Raw genomic sequence first — 17,776 nt, forward strand, 5'->3', positions numbered from 1 at the left:
GTGGAAATTCTGAAGAGGGTAGTACAAACATTAGCCACAACACTGTAAGCAAGCCTCTGTGGAAAAGCACTAAATGCCTGTGTCGCACAGGCACTGAGTGTCTGTACAATGTTTACATTTGTAACAGCACGGTGTTAGGTGACGGGCTTGTGTAGATTCGTTTGTATTGTTAAATTGCCCTCTGAAAAAATGGCCTACGTGACAACTTCATTACCAAAGGGTAGCTCCTGCTCTTCTATGTGCTCACTAAGCTTGGCTTTAAATAGACACTCTAATTTTTGTCAGTTTTAGAGACATAAAACAATGTTTCCTGGCTTAAAAAGCTATTACACTTATTTATTTAGTGTGTGTGCACATGTGCCATAAGGAACACGTGGAGTTGGTTCTTGTCTTCCATCATGTGGGTGTTGGGAATCCAACTCAGGTTGTCGGATCTGGTTGGTGGCAGGTGCCACCTTGCTGGCTCTCTCCTGGTTTTAATTTGCATTTTCCTGGTTACTAGTGTGGCTATTTTTCTTGTATTATTAGACACCTAAGGTTTGTTGTGCTGTAACACCTTCTTAAACACCATGCTGTCTATATTCGATTAGGTTGCTTGCTCTTATTATGTGTACATGCACATATGAAAAAAAAAAACATTCTGGAGCCAAGATGATGGCTCAGCAGGCCAGTGTAAGGACCTGACTTTGGGTCACCAGAACCCATGTGGAGGCAGGCGCAGACCGCCTGTAATCCCAGCGCCCCTCCAGTGTGAGGGGAGGCAGAGACAGAAATCCAAGAAGCCTGTGGGCCGGCCAGCCTGGGGTACCCTGCAATGAACAGTAAACACCTCTCTCAGACAAGGTGGAAAAGGAGGACCTGAGCCTCAAGTTGTCCTCCAACCTCCATACCTGTGCTGTGGCCTACGCGAGGTCCCACCCAGGCAGGCAGGCCTGCACACACATGCGTGCGCACACACGCGCGCACGCGCACACACACACACATACACACGCACTCTGGACAGACTTGGTTTTTCATTGTTTTCTTTTGTTTATAAGCAAGCTGCTTTTCCTCTTAGATGAAACCAAACTTATGGAATCTTTCTCATGCTACGGGTCATTTCTGTGGTTTACTTAAGAAAGCCTTTCTGAATTCAAAGCCAAGGAGTTTTTATGTTAAAAACCTGAATCTCATTCTTACTGGAATGAAACGGGACCAACAAGTTCAACCAGCAGGGAGCAAAGCCGTGACTGCTCTGTGGAGTTACTGAAGGCACAGACTTGAGCTGACTACTGTGGCCTGTAGGGACCACTCTGCGTGGTTTCTCTTGCACTGTTTACACTTCCCGGAGGCCATTATCTTTGGTTTTTCACATGAGTAAACTGGAGCTAGATGGATAAAACAAACATCCAGAGCATGCATCTTGTCAAAGCTGCCCCAGAGAGTGAAGGAGGAAAGCATGAATTCTCCTTATGAAAACTCAGTATTTATCTTATAAAAGTCAGTATGAGTTGGGTATAGACACACACACCTAATATCCCAGAACTTGGGGGCTGGAGGCAGCCTGGGTTACATAGTACAAGTTTATCTCAAAAAAAGAAGAAAAAAAAAAAAAAATCAAAACTACCACCAGCACCAGCACCCACACCAGCACCATCACTGGCACCCAACGCAGCTCACTGCTATAGGCAGACAGGAGCAACTGCATGTTTAAATGAAGTTATGCTTATTATAACCAATGTGATCCAAAATACATACATAGTCCTAGTAGTTTGACTAAATGTACTAACTACCCAAGCAAAGCCTTCTTTGAAAGGAATTTGAATTTTTGCTTCAAGATTAAATTAGCATAAATGCATCTCTTTCACCTACACCTAAAAGAAAACAACTTCAAATGAATCACTTACAAGGCAGGGTACTGAACTGCATGAAGGGGAATGTAAGGAGGCAGCAGCTGTCTGTGCCATCACACCTGCCCTTTAGCGGCACCTAGCTTCTGCCTGGACATCTAATCTCTGCCATAAATACACCAGCTCACATGTCTAGGGACCACTGGCTCTTTCCAGCCTAGCTCTGTGTTGTCCATGTGCCCCTTCTACACCCAGAATGGCTATCTGCAGAGCCAAGTGGTGATCTATGGCTCAGCTGATCTGCTAATTGAGCTATCCGATCAGCGGCTCACAGTGGGGGAACACCCAGCACAGACACATGCTGGACAAAATGGCTCTCATCACAGACAAGCCATCTCCAGAATCCAGCACATGGCTCGGGACTGTGCACTTGTTTGGTTTTTTCCTGACCACAGTCACCTAAGGGAAAGTACAGTCGCAGAACCTGGACTGGCAGATAGAGAAACACAACTGTAGGCTTTCTGAGACTCCCCCACAGAGCATCCACTGCAGATACTGGCTTTTTAGTGTCCTCATCTTCCCATTCTTTGCTGACCAAAGCCATCAAATGCCTAAGAGTGAGAGGCAACAACAGGACGTCTTTAATTTTATATATTTTTATTTTTTTTCAGGGCGTCTTTTAATAAAACATCAACGAAGTCTGGGGTGATCCTTGCCAGAGTCCACAGCACCTACGCTGTCATACGATAATATGAAAGACTGCAAAGCCTGGGGCCACCTGTGACAAACATGATGTCATGCATTCTAATAATGTAACACGACTTCACGTATACCCCAGCCCGCCAGTCACTAACTACATTATCCCTCCACCCCATCCCCCCTCTGGGAATTTGTGGACTTCTATTATGATTCGACTATATTGCAAACCAGAAAAGCAGGAGTTCAGGTTGGGGCCACATGTCGTCGTCATCTGGTTTTCCTTCTTGTCTCACTGTCCCATTCCATTACTGAATTTTAATTTAGTTGGATGCAGAAACAAGAAAAAAAAAAAAAAAAGAACTGGAGAAGACTTCCTCACCCAGATAATACCATCAGCACTGCTAAAGCACACTTCATTAAAAGCGACACACACAATATACTTCCAGCGTCAGCAGCGGACCAGCCACGCCATTCCTTCTGACTCATTCTCCACATCTCCCTCTCAGCAGAATGCCAGATCTTCACAAGGTGTTCATTTCCTGTCTCACCCAGCAGCCACCTTCTGCATTTTTATTGTGTTGATCTCTGCTGCCTGCAATTCTGTGGGGACTCCTCATGTTGGACCCGTCTTTGCTCTCATTCTCAACACAGCCCGCTCAGCAGTGCTGCCGAAGCCTGGGATTACAGTGAGCAGAGGAGGGGACAGCCTGCTGGGGCCTAAGGGACTCCATGAAGTAACCATTGTCCCGGCGAGAGCATCTACAGCTAAGACTGTAGACCACAGTGTGGAGGGTCGGATTACCTAATAGCATTTGCAAAACTGAACATCCCTTTATTCTCCTGGCTCAACTCAAAAAACTTATTTTTGGAATGTCAATACAAGGATCTCAGCATGAAATGGAAGTAGTTTAATAACCTAGAAAAATGTAGTTCCTACACTGTAAATATTTGAGACAAGAATAAAAACAATTAAGGCCAGGCGCAGTGGTACAGGATGTGACCTGAGCGTGAGCCTGGGACATTTGGTAAGACCCCACATTGAGAGCAACAACAAAGATGACTAGACGCTGATACAACTGACCTGAGTGGCTGTTAAAATTCAATGAGCATACACCTCAAAGTGTCTCATTTCAGAGATAGATGTGTAATGAGAGAGCTGCTTGCCGAATGACAAAAAAGAAAAAAAAAAACAAAACAAAAAAACAAAAAACAAAAAACAGAGAATGCCAAATGATGGGAACCTAAGAAGTGCCTTCCAGAGAAGAGATGGGTTTATGTGCAGCTATGACCTTGATTCTGGACATAGTTAGGGAAGGCAATAAAGGCAAATGGGCCAGCATGGACCATGAGGAACAGGGTCAAAAGCAATATGAGGTGCCTAGAACAACTAAGTGCTTGTTTTCCCTGAAACACAGCCTATGACTCAGAGCAAACTGGACATGTGGCTGGAAGGCTAGCAGCAGGCCAGCTGGGAAGTATGTAGTCTTTAACAGTCTTCCCTCAACAGTCCCCAATGGAGGGCCTCTCTGACACATACAGTACTCACTGGACTCTTGTGACCCGCTGCTTCAAGCTCCTGCTGCTGCCTTGCCTTCCCTGCTGTGGTGGGTTGCACTGCCTTGCCTTTCCTGCCGTGGTGGGTTGCGCCCTGAGCTGTGAGCTGAAATAAACCCTTTCTCCATTAAGTTGCTTCTGCCCTGGTATTTTATCATGGAAAGAAACAAAATAAATTAATAAGCAGAAGCTGGGAGTTTTTACAGAAAGGAACCTATGAATCCTTTAAGATGTTGTTGACAGGTAAGGATGCCTGAGATGGGAACAGAAATGAGAAGACAGCTACAGCACCCCGACAGGAGAGCTCTGGAGCTTTCGCTTGTCTTCACCTCGGGCACTGTAACAGTGAAAGCAGAGGTGCTCACCACGACATATAGAGGAAGCTCAAGCTACTCTATCTGCTTCAACAAGATGACATGAGAAAGCCAAAGCCCATTCACCAATTAATTAAGTCGTCATTCACTCATTCATTCCACAAGTCAGCCTTGGCGGCTAAGCAGCAAGGGCACAGAGGGACAGAGATGCTCACAGCCATGCTGCAGGCTCCTGCCTTTTCTCAACTGTTTTGCTGAAAGGAGCTCCATGGATCTCCAGACCTGTCTGCAAGGAAAGGAAAAGACTCAAGACCTGGGGGCCTCTATACATTGCGATGAGGTAAAACATCTCTCCGCTTTCATGAGAATCAGATCCACAGGCAATGACTATAAACTTGGCTCAATATCATGAGTTTGGATACATCGCAATTTCTCTGTACTTAGAAATTTAATTTCTAAAAGAAATCAGATTCAATCAGATAAAGAGGGAAGTCCTGGGATTTTGGTCACAGTCTTCCCAAAGGAATAAACAAGTGAAAAAAAAAAAAAAATCAAGGACATGTGAAGAACAGTATCCCATTTCCCAGGACCCAACAATCCCACCAGAAAAACCCCAGCTGCCCATCTTTTAGAGATTTACAATGTCCTTCTATAGATGGGCCAGGAACTTCAAAAGTACCCACTGATTATATCACCCATTTTCTCCATCTGAAAATAAAACAAAGAAAAAAATCCCACCCCCAAAAGTGAAAAAAAAAAAATTCATCAGACATCGTTGAGGGTTTGGAAGACCTCTACTTTGGCCAGTGGGGCCCAGCCAGTGACATTTCAGTGCCTGCTCTGAATGTGTCATCCTCCAGACAACCTAGGCAGCAAAGTAATGTGAATGATAATTTTCTTTCAAAACCATGTTGAAAACCTGCATTTTAGTCTTCGGTGAAGGAAGAAGACACACACTGCAGCCGGACATTCATGACAACCCTTCCTGTTTGGGTCCTGGCAGGGCCCTGCAGCACGGAGCTCAGATTCCCTTTGTGGAGTGCCGTGCACAGAGGGGCATGAACAAGGCACTGCTCCAGAGCCACGCTCCTGACTCCCAGACAGAGCGGAGAGTGAGTTTCCTTCCCTTCCTCCAAACTGCAGGAAGAGCTGTGAACTCCATTTCTTCACGTGCACACAACAGCCTGCAGAGGCAGGTAATCAGAAAGGGCAGCGGCTGAGAGAACCCTAGGCCTCTAGTACATTAACTATAATCTGTCCAATGAGTCATTCAATTCTTATTTTCCATCTCCCATGAAGGCCTGATTTCATTTAATACCCTGGAAAGGTTCATATCAATCCAAAAACTCAGGAGAGAAGCAAACCGTGTCTAACCTGCTCTCTCAAGGTCTGGGATGGAATAGCCATCAGCTGACAGGTTGATTCAATCAACAAGCACGATCAACAAATCTATTTCTACTTATATATTTCTACATCTATGCTGTTCCAAAAAGGATTTGAAGGATTTTCTAAAACTTCATAAAGTCAGCCTGAATGTTTAATAGTTCACAAAAATCTAAAACATGAATTCTGAAATGCACCACTGACTGAGGTAATGCTAAGACAAATGCACAATACAACATACTACTAGCTATAAGACGCACTTCACACAGAAAGTAAAAAATATGTGCAGCTAGTCAACATAATACAACGGGGTTCCGCAAAAAGGCAGAGCAGTAGAAAACACAATTCGTTCACAGAAGTGCATTTGCTGTGGCTCTCCTGGCAAGCTACAGCTGGTAACACCGTCAGCAGTACAGCGCCCCCATAGACTGCTGGGATTGCCTGTATATCAGCTGCCCACTCACAGATTAAAGTATGTAGCTGATCTAAAGGAAGAAAACTTCACTTCCAAGAGACAACGCTTCTTCAAGCTTCCAAAACTCACATCTAAAGTCAGATTATTATGCAGCAACTTGACAAAAATCTGGAAGGGCATTTACTTTCAAAACTACAGAACACAGCCAGGCATGGTGGCACACACCTGTAATCCCAGCACTCAGGGAGGCAGAGGCAGGTGGATCTCCAAGTTCGAGGCCAGCTTGGTCTACAGAGTGAGTCCAAGACAGCCAAGGCTATACAGAAAAATCCTGCCTAACCCCCCGGTCCCCCAAACCAACCAACCAACCCCCCCCAAAAAGGAGACCACAAGTGGTTTCAGAGAGTAGGGATAGCCTATGCTTCAGTAAGCTGAGGCCTAGGAGATGGCTTGGCAGGTAAGGTGCCTGCTGTTAAGCTCAGTGACAAGAAAGTGATACCCAGCACCCTGCAGGAAAGAACCAACTCCTAAATTGTTCTCTGCCCTTCACATGTATATCATGGCATGCAGGCTCATGTGTAGCTATAATCCACTCCCTACAGACACACTATCGTGCACGTGTATATGCATATGGGTGTACACACACACACACAAATAAATAAATAAATAAATAAATAAATAAATAAATAAATAACTGTAAAGTAGAAAAGGGCCTTAAGGTGCTCTTTCTCAAGTACATGTCTGGCGATTGTCATCTCTCTTGTTTACTATCATGCAGAGATTCCTTCATCCCTTATAGATGACATTTCTCATCACTAACTCAATGATGCCAAAGAAACAGTGGAGGGGATTACTCTAAGGACCTGATCCTCTAGAAAAAAAAAAAAAATCAAGCCAAACCATCAAAATACAATTTGTCAAAATTCTGTTAAGTAGTCAAAGGTTTCCTCCAGCTGACTGGATGCTGCCATCAAGTCAGGCAGAGGGAACGGGACAAGAGCTCCAGTACCCTAATTCCCCTTTCCCAGCTCCGCTCTGCAGTGTGGAGCTTGTGTTCTCATGGGAGCAGCGTGGACCTTACCCTACAAAAAACATATGGATTCCAACTTGCCTGGGCTACTCTAGGGGGAAGTCCTATCGGAACTCAGTGCTGAAAAGCAGCAGATGCTGGTCAAGCTGTGAGGCCAGCAAACTAGGCAAGTTTCTGAGAACCTGAGGCATCTGAAAGTGTGTCAATGTGCGGAGAACAAAGGCAACTGATGTGTAAAGATGTAACTTGTGAGGAAATCAAGTTCTTCTGTATCCCAGCTGGCTGGCAGTGAACTTTCTATGTAGCCAAGCATAGCCCTGAACTTATGACACTCTGATCTGTACCTTCTTGAGTAAAGGTCATAAAGGACAAAAGAAGATTCTAACAGGGTCAAAATGAAAAACTGAAGAAGAGGAAGCTAATGAAACGGCTCCTGAGTAAGGGTGCTTGCTCACAAGCCTGACAACGAGAGTTGATCCCTGACATACCATCTACCCCTCAACACCACCCCTCTCCCCAGATAAAAGAAAAGAATTGACATTTTAAAAATGTCCTTTGGGGATTGAAGAGATGGCTTGATGGTTAAGAGCACTTTTTGCTCTTCCAGAGGACCCGAGTTCAATCCCCAGCACCCACATGAAAGCCCACAACTGTCTGCAACTCCAGTCCCAAGATATGACACCCTCTTCTGGTCTCCTCAGGTACTGCATATACATGGCATACAGACACACCTGTATATATGAAATAATAAAAAAATAAAGATTTAAAAAGATTTTTAGAATTGTCCTTTGACCTTCATATGCATGCCATGGCACTTGCCCAGCCCCCAACACACAAATAAATGTAATTAGAAAATACTTCTAAAAACTGGAAAAGATATTCTGGGTAGATGACAATCAAAAGAGAACTAGAGGTTATTGAATTAAAAGCAGAAAAAAAATGGTCTGTGAGTAATATATTGTCCTAAGTGGGGAGACAGGTCATTAGACACTGATAATGTATAAAGGGTCAATAACACCTGAAAATATATGCAGTATGCATGGCAATCCAAAATGCATGAAGCAAATACAGACAGAACTGAGAAAAGATGAACACATTCCTACATCAAAGGTTGGAGAGCTCAGATTCCACTTTCAGTGATGGCCAGAGCATCCTGACAGAGGGTGGATGCTCACACGGGGGCCTCGGTGACACATGCTGCACACACACCCACAGCACTGCAGGTAAGGTGTTTAAAGCATGTTCTTCTTCGGTGCATGTGAAATATTTCCCAGATATCTCACAAAATAAATATTAATTTTAAAAAGTCACAAAAATAACCAGTTACAATGGGATAAAACAGTCATGGAAGGAAAAGTTTTTTAAAAACTAAAATAAATACATAAAACCAAACAGCATTTCCTTAACCAAAGGGTTAATGAAAGAAAACACAGCATACAATAACAGAGACAGAAGAGGCTGGAGGGATGGCTCAGTGATTAAGAGCACTGACTGCTCTTCTAGAGGACCAGCGTTCGATTCTCAGCAACTACATGCAGCTCACAACTATCTGATTCCAGTTCCAGGGGATCTGACACCCTCACACCAATGTACATAAAATAAAACTAAACAAATTTAAACAATAGATGTGGAAAGTTATAAATGCTAACACTGTCATTAAAATATCTCAATATAATTTTACGTTGTATAAACTAGGGGGAAAAAGAGAAAACACCAATCAAACATGCAGCATGATGAAGAATACTATAAGAGTGCAGGTTACAAAGTAGAGCATGCAAAAATAGAGCCAATGAAGCCAAAACATGTTTCTTTTAAAAAACTGACTAAATTGACAGATCTTTAAACTATTACAAATAGCTAAAATCAGATATAAAACTGGAGCCAACACCACAGAAGTTATAGAAACAAAATGATTACGAGGGAACAGTATGAACAGCCAACTGTACCTACAAATCAGACATCCTGGATGACACAGGCACATACCCAGAGACACCAGTGAGGGATAGAGCATCAGACATCCTAGATGATACAGGCACATACCCAGAGACACCAGCGAGGGATAGAGCATCAGACATCCTAGATGATACAGGCATACACCCAGAGACACCAGCGAGGGATGGAGCATCAGACATCCTAGATGATACAGGCATACACCCAGAGACACCAGCGAGGGATGGAGCATCAGACATCCTAGATGATACAGGCATACACCCAGAGACACCAGCGAGGGATGGAGCAATTGCAGAAGCTGGACCAGATGCATAACAAAAGCAGAACATCTCGCTGACTTAAAGACCTCTATAGAAGAAAAGTTTAAGACCAGATGGCTTCACTGCTGAGTTCAAATAAATATTTAAGAATGGATTAACAGGAAGCCTCAAACTCTCCAAAAGGTCTAAGTGTGGCCCACCTCCTCCTTCTTCATTTTAGGAGGTCAGGCTACCCTGATCCGAAAGCCAAACAGAAAATGTTTGTTGTATGAGTACAGGCGTGAACACTGCACTTCGAATCTAAGAACATGCTAAAAGGATTATAGACCGCGGCCAAGTGGAATTTTCACAGGAATGCAACTGACAATGTTATGTACCACAGGGATAGGAGAAAGCAATGCAGGGCCTGGATCGTCCCACTTGATCAGACCCAATGTCCCTTCGTGGCACAGACTGGGAAGACAGAACTTGCTGAGCATGGCAGGGACACTCCTGAGGAAGCGCAGCACTCAACGGCAGGGGGCCAGGCACTTTCTCTTAGAATGATGAGGCAGATGCTGGCTCTTACCGCTTTACTCAGTGCTGCACTGGAAGTTCTAGCAGCAGCAATTAGGTACAAAAAAAACAAAACAAAACAAAACAAAACAAAAACCAAAAGCATCCAAGTCGGAAAGAATTCAACCTTTTTCTGCTCACACACAACATGGACAATATACAGAAAATTCAAACAATCTGTGAGAGAAATGACAAAACAAAACAATAAAATATACAGAAATGTATTAACCAAGGGCACGCAAGACTTGTATATTGAGGAGTATAAAACATTGCCATGAGGAACTAAAAGGAAGCTACATAAAGATAAGCTGTTACCATTATTAATCGCCAATTAGATGACAATACCTATTAATAAGATGGAGATCCCGCTCTTATCTCCTATACAATCACCCTCAAAACCAAAGTGGCTTCTTTTGTCAGAGTTGACAAACCGGATCCTCCAATTCCTAAGGAATCGCAAAGGACCCCAAGTAGCCAAAACAGTATTGCAAAGGAACAAATTTGGAGTTCCTTCCCTTCAAAACTGCAAACATTTTTATGGCCCTGGCATGACTGCAGACAGTCCAGAAATAATCCATGACCAATTGGTTTTTGGCAACAAGAATACTAAGGCCATTCAAGGGAGAAAGAACAGCCATCTCCATACACCATAAATAATAAAAATAATAACGGGAATTGGATAGTTACCTATAAGAATTAAAATTACAGCTAGCACACACCTTTAATTCTAAAAGTTGGGAGACAGAGGCAGGTAGATTTCTGAGTTCAAGGTCAGCCTGGTATACAGACTAAGTTCCAGGATAGCCAGGGCTACACAGAGAAACCCTGCTTCAAAAAAAAAAAAAAAAAACAACAACAACAACAACAACAAGGATGAAAATCATAAAACTAGTGTAGGACAGCATAAGGATAAATCATTATGACCTTGGATCGAACACTGGGTTTTAAATATGACACTAAAAGCACTGAAACAACAGGAAAAACCTCAGCTCATCAAATTGAAAACATGTACGCACCAGGAACACTAAGAAGGCTATGATGCAACTGTTGTAATTGCTTCCTCTTTGCTCACTGATAGGAAATTCCCAGCCTAGCATTCCAGGGAGGGTTAAATATGCATCTCCTGATCCGGACAGATGGGCTTAAGAACAGATGATCAGACACGTGCACTCACAGCCCTGAGGAAGAGGACACTGCACACTCTGACTAGGGGTTGCTTTCAGGAAGAAGAGTGAACAATCAGAATGCTGGGGTATGTATGAATATGCCAGAAACGCAGGCCCGATTCAATAGTGCTGGCAGTGGCGCCCTTCCTTAAAGGGGTGGGGTCATAAGGGCTCTGTTGACATGAATGGATTAAAGCTATGGCAAAAGGACTAGAGAGAAGAATGCGATTCCTTTACACACCTTCCACTACTCCCCCTACGTGAGAACACGGCTTCCTCCTGTCTAGAAGATGCAGCAATAGGAATGGAACAGGCCTCAGCGAACAGAGAGCAAGTCAGGACTATGAGCCTGAGCTTCTCAGCCTCCAGAGCTGGGAAGAAGAGATGAAATGAAAATGAAAAAGAAATGTCTTGTTTGTAAATCTCCCAGCACACCTGTACAAGCACATGTGCGGGCGCGCACACACACGCACACACGCGCGCACACACACGCACGCGCGCGCGCGCACACACACACACTGCTGTAATAGCATAGCCTAAGCTTGGATCTGTTTAGACAGACAAGGTTATAGTGTCAAAAGACGGAGGGGGACCCTGACTCCAGAAGTGGGGTGTGACATGTTCTTTCAGTGACTCCTCAGCAGGTGGGAGCTGACAATGGGCACCATTGGAAGTCCTGCTGCTCTTACAACATACCGAGGCACATAATATTGGCTTTCATTTTTTTACTTTAAACTTCAACAACTCATAGAATGAGAGAAAATGCTTGTAAATCGCTTATCTGATAAGGACCTACTATCTAGACTTCGTAAAGAAGTTTTGCAACTTAATCTCAAAAGCAAATTGCCCAATTAGAAAATGGACAATAGATAAGAGGAGACATATTCCCAAGGAATACAAATGGTCATGCAGTAGTAGAAGAAGAAGAAGAAGACATCGCCAATGACAACGAGGACAAGGGAAGAGCACCACTGGGTAAGGAGGTAACAAAGCCAACCCATAATGGGGCGCACTTCACATCTGGAAAGTGAGAGAACGGCACAGCTGCTGTGGACAACCCTTTGGTGCTTCCTCTCAAAGTGAAACAGAATTACTGTATGACTCAGTAACTTCACAGAGATGAAGAAAAAAACTGAAAACGGGCATTCAAACAACTATGAGCAAATAATTTAACACAACACTATTCATGAGAGCCACAGGTAGAAATAGCCCAGATGCCCATCAAGGGATGAATGAAAAAACAAAACGTGGTATACAGGCTTGCCGGAAAAGTACTGAACCATAAAGTGAATAAAGCACGAACTGCTTCAACATGGACACATATTGAGAACATTATGCTAACCAAAAGAAGCCAGGAAGAAAAAGGTCACATATTGTATGGCTCCGTTTATATAAAATATCCAGAAGAGGAGAATCCATAAAGACAGAAACAGACAGATGGTTGCCAGAGACTGAGGAGGGGCAAGGGTTAGGGGGTAGTTGTTTAATGGGCACAGCTCTGGGGTTTCAGAACTGTAGAGGTGCTAGTTGCACAACAGTGAAAATAGACTAAAATATCACTGACCACGTAAAGTCTTGAATTTTGGATTACAGGAATTTCAAATTGATTTTTTTACAAAACCTAAAAAAAAAAAAAAAAAACCAAACCCAAAACCCTAATGTTCCCTTTGTCAAACACACACACACACACACACACGCACACACATACACACACACACACACACACACACACACACACACACACACGGCTGTCATTCAATTTCTTATGTTTTTTAAACTGAAAAGCATACTTGGGCTCAAACCGATAACAACACTGGAAAAGCTGCTGACCTAACTTACTCAAGCTCCTCAGTGGAGCGCCCTTGTTCTCCCAGGCAGACAACCAGTCCTGACTCTCTGAGGGAGACTGGGGCCCAGCCTCTTTCCTGGATGCCAGAACTCATGATGCTCAAATCTCTTATAGAAAAGGCCTGGTGTGTGCGTGTAGCCTCCACATAATCTCTGTATGCTTTACAATATTTTTAAGTTGCTTCTAAGCCCTACTTATATGACAACTCCCACATGACCCAGCAGCTCCACAAGACAACGGAGTGGTACTCAGAAGCCTGCAAGTAAAGCAGTACTGTTTACTGGTGGTTAAATAGCTGTTATATTGGGGGCTGGAGAGATGGCTTATCAGTTAAGGGCACATACTGCTCCTATGAAGGTCTCCAGTTTGGTCCCCAGCAACAAACACATCATCAGCTTACCCTTCCTGTAAGGCCAACTCCAGCATATCTGATGACTTCTTTTGGTCTCTTGTGCACATCCCCTCCATACACACATATATACATAATTAAAAATAAAATTAAGAAAAAAAAAACACAAAACAAAAAATAAAATAAAATTAAGAAGTTTTTAAAATCTTTGAGAGTAGTTGGTTTACTATGTTGTTTAGAGTCCAACTATATATGTTCAATATAGACACAACTGCCCCCTAGTACTTGTAATCAAATGTTAGCTGATCCATGGATGCAAAATTCACAGGTACACATGGATACAGAGTGCTGACCACATGCTACAGTCTCTGCTTTCTGCACAGCCCACTCTACCTCTAAACACAGTAATGCTAAACTGCTTTCGAGGTCCCTAAATAAACATGGCAATATCTAATTTTTCATGCCATGAGAATGGGACCCTCCTAACCTAGGATAGTGGTTCTCTCCCACACTGCACATCAGAACCACTGAGGAGGCTTTAAACAGCACTCAGATCTGAGTGCTATCAGTGGTGTCGGGATCTCCAGGACGGGGTTAGGAATCTAGGGGTCAAAAGCTGGCTTTAAGGCTCCCAAGGTGACTTTAGCATGCAGCCAGAGTTGAGAATGACTCACCTAGAATATCCCAGATCCTCATTCCTGGTCTGGCCACTGATGCCTTACCCTCCCGTTCCTTCTCTCCCCTGCTCTCTTCTTTCTTGTCCTCACCCCACCTCCAGGTGCTGGGACTGCTAAATTTACAGCTCACCCTCCAGGCTTACTGTGGTGTGTTTGCAATCCCAATTACTTATGTTGAAAAGCAGTGTCTTTCTAGAAACTAAGCCATTTGACTAGAATAGCAATATTATTAGTTTAAAGTTGTCCTGCACAGGCTCCTGACTCTCCAGTGCCTGCACGCGTATTCGTGGTGTTTCTCCTTTCTTCATTCCCCAAACTGCCATTCTGTCTTCTCTCTTTTCTGTCAAAAGTCAACCATCCAGGGTCTTGTACACTGTTCTGTTATTTCAAAGATTAGGCCTTCTGCCTGTGCTGCCGTACCGCACTGCCCAGCGACCCAGCTGATGCCCATCTTCCCTTTACTATTTCCTTCCGTGGTCTTTGCTGGCCACTTGCTGACTGTTCTTCAGTTGCTTCCCTTTGAGACTTAGATAATTTACTTTATAATCCCTTGTCTGATGTACACAGTTAGCGTGTAACTTTCCCTGAGCCCAGATATGGCTATACCCTACAAACTGACGCGCCACAGTCTCACTCCTGCTCAGTTTCAGTTTTATACTTTATGGCGCCTTCTTTGACCTGTAGATTATGTAAACTTCATTTTCAGTGTTAAGGGTCAAACCAAAGCCTCAACACACACGCCAAACACTTCACATTAGGCCATATTCCCTGCTGCACAACTTTTGCTTGTTTCTGACAGTCTCACCATGTTGAAATGAGCACTTTACAGAGGTTTCTCTATGCAAGGTCACATAGAAACTGTCCGCAGTTAGAAGACATCCCATATTTCCACTGCACTCACCATGTTTCTAGTCAGCTTACATTAAAAGCAAACACGAAAGACACTTACTCTCGCTCCTTTTCTGTCAGCTTGTCATTGATATTGTCTTTGATTGTTGATCTGGACCCCTTATGAATTATGGGATATCTGAGGGGTACTTGTAAGAAAAAGGAAATCATGGAGACCAAATGTGCAGTGTAACCAAGGGCGACAGCAATGCTTCCATCATCTTTTGCTGGAAATTCAAAAACAGAGGAAAAGAAAACAACCATTTACCTTACAAATGTAGCTGAGAAAGCCTTATGCAAATATGTGGTAAATTTTTAAAAATCACTTATTTAAATTGTGTAAATTTATGCATATATAAACATATTAATAAGGCTTAAATTTCCACCTACTAACTATACTTAAAGCTATCCCCCAACAAGTAGTGTGCTGAGGTCAACATGCGATACTCATCTTACACAAGAGTTCTTAGTGTGCCAAATAGCTTTTAATTTCTTTTAAAGTAAGGAATTAATAGTGAGTCTATCACATGATGTAATTAGTCAGATGTTCTAATGTAACATAGTCTTAATGTGGTACAAGATTTAATTCTGTTTTTTTTGTGTGTGTGTGTGTGCTGTGTTTTATTGCTTGGTTAATGTACTGCCTTATAAATTACTCCATTATATACAAATGTTGGCACTAATAAATAATTTCAATATGATACTTAAGCATCAATTGATAAAATGCATGGATTACATATAGGCTTTCTATTCTTTTTTTAAAAATTTATTCAGGTTACACCCCAATTGTTATCCCCTCACTTGTATCTTCCCCCTCTCCCCCATCCTTTCACCTTATTCCCCTCCTCTAGACCTCCGACAGAAGGGGACCTTCTCCCCTACCGTATGACCACAGGCTACCAGGTCTCATCCAGATAGCCTGCTTCCCCTTCTTCTGAGTGATGGGCCTCCCCACCAAGGGGAAGTGGTCAAATAGGGGGCACCAGAGTTCAGAGTTCATGTGAGAGGCAGCCCCACTCTCCCTACAACCATGGAGAACGAGCTGTCCGTTGGCTAGATCTGAACAGGGGGTCTAGGTTTACTGCATGTATTGTCCTTGGTTGGTACAGCAGTTTGTTCAGGACCCCCTGGGTCCAGAAGATTATTAATTCTTAAGTGAGATAAAATAACACACTACATCCTTGTGGGAATGTTTTGGATATTGATAAGGACAATGTTACATAAATAATCCTGGGAAATTTTGAGATGAGAGAAAGGAGAAATATGTTCCATAGCAAAGTAAATGTCAAAAACCATATTGTTCATACACAAACCTTGTCATATAATTTAGGTGGAAGTAAGTAAAGGGGAAAATGCATGTATCATTAAACATAAGCTTCTGGCGTTTAAAAAGCTACAAACAATTATATTCTAAAAACTCATCATTCATATTTCTGCTCCTAGCTATAAGGTAATAAATGATTACTCAAGTACTCAAAACTTGAGTAACGTAACAGGAGGATTCAAATGTCCCTTAGGAGGAAGGAAAGGAAAACTGCCTCCCTAGTGTACAGTGTTCCTTAATCACCTTAAAAAGCTTGTACACGTGTAAAGATTTGACACCTGATCTGGGGTATCCTACACAGGGAGAAGGGGCTGGAATGATTTCAGTGAGTGTGGCCTCACTACTGCCTGACTCCTTAAGGACGCCTTCAACTTCAATTATTAATCCTATGTTTCATATTGTTCCATTTATGTTTTTACTATCTGTGTCACTAGCTTTGCACAGCAGGAATGCCACTCCACCACCCTCCCCAGTGAACAGAGTCACTGTCCTTGACTTCACAACTGTCTCTTAGCTTCTCTTTGATCGTTCTATAATCAAATAACATTTACTATTACTCATTTTTCTCCTTTCTAGATTTGTCTGTAGTAATACTTTATATCTGACATTCATCCATTCACCAACAAATACTAAACTGGTCTCCCCTTTAATTTTGTCCCATCCATTTTACAGATTAAAATCAAGTCAAAACAAAATCTAAGGCTCAAAGAGATTAAAGAACTCGCCAATGTAAATGGCTGGTAAGTGGGCCTGACACCAAGTCCTCTGTCCTTACACACCCTCCACACTATCGCAGCACCTCCTTAAAAAACAAAACACACTGTCAAATCATTTTAACCTGGAGTTCTAGAATATACCAGGCACTTGAACGTACCATCCCAGTGTCTTCACTTTTATATTGAAGGAAAAGGAGACATTAAAAAGTCTGTGGTCCAGGGCTGGAGGGATGGCTCTGTGTTTACAAGCATGTGCTGCTCTTCCCGGGGACCTGAAATCAGTTCCCAGCACCCACATCAGGAGTGGCTCCTGTGGCTCCACCTTCAGGAGAATCCAGTGGCCTCCCTGGGCATCTGCACGCACAGGTGCATATCTACACACAGATACAGCTACATGTACATGTACATGATTAAAAATAATGACAATAAAAATTTTTTAAAGAAATGGCTGCAATCTCCCATTTCTGTAGTGCCTACAAAACGGTTTCACGGCCAGGAACTGCCACTCTCTCCAAACACCCTCATGAGAAAGTGGAACACCGTTCATTCCAAATGATTCTGGAGTCACTACTAATTAACATCCTAGTTATTTTTAGAGATTATACTGTCTTGCCCAAGGCACAACCAAATACTTCATTAACAATTTGCCTCTGTAGAAACCTGTATATCATTCTAGTGTAGTAGCTAAAAAGTACTTTATGTGGGTGCACATACATGGGCGTATTAAGGGTGTGTGTATGTATGTGTGTATGTGTGTGTGAGAGAGAGAAGTTAACCTCAGGAGCTGTCTATCTTGTTTTTGAGACATAATCTATCAC

The 17,776-nt window shown here is 42.9% G+C and overlaps 1 protein-coding gene across 1 annotated transcript in view; it reads right to left on the bottom strand.

The window, feature by feature from the left end:
- Uvrag (UV radiation resistance associated) overlaps positions 1-17,776 on the bottom strand; it is a 256,107-nt gene that overhangs the window by 82,115 nt on the left and 156,216 nt on the right. Inside the window, exon 12 of the mRNA XM_051149003.1 lies at positions 14,980-15,145. Within this exon, the coding sequence (XP_051004960.1) occupies positions 14,980-15,145 (166 nt within the window). The remainder of the gene's footprint in view (positions 1-14,979; positions 15,146-17,776) is intronic.

Source organism: Acomys russatus, chromosome 7, assembly GCF_903995435.1.
Source record: "Acomys russatus chromosome 7, mAcoRus1.1, whole genome shotgun sequence".
Taxonomy (NCBI): Eukaryota; Metazoa; Chordata; class Mammalia; order Rodentia; family Muridae; genus Acomys; species Acomys russatus.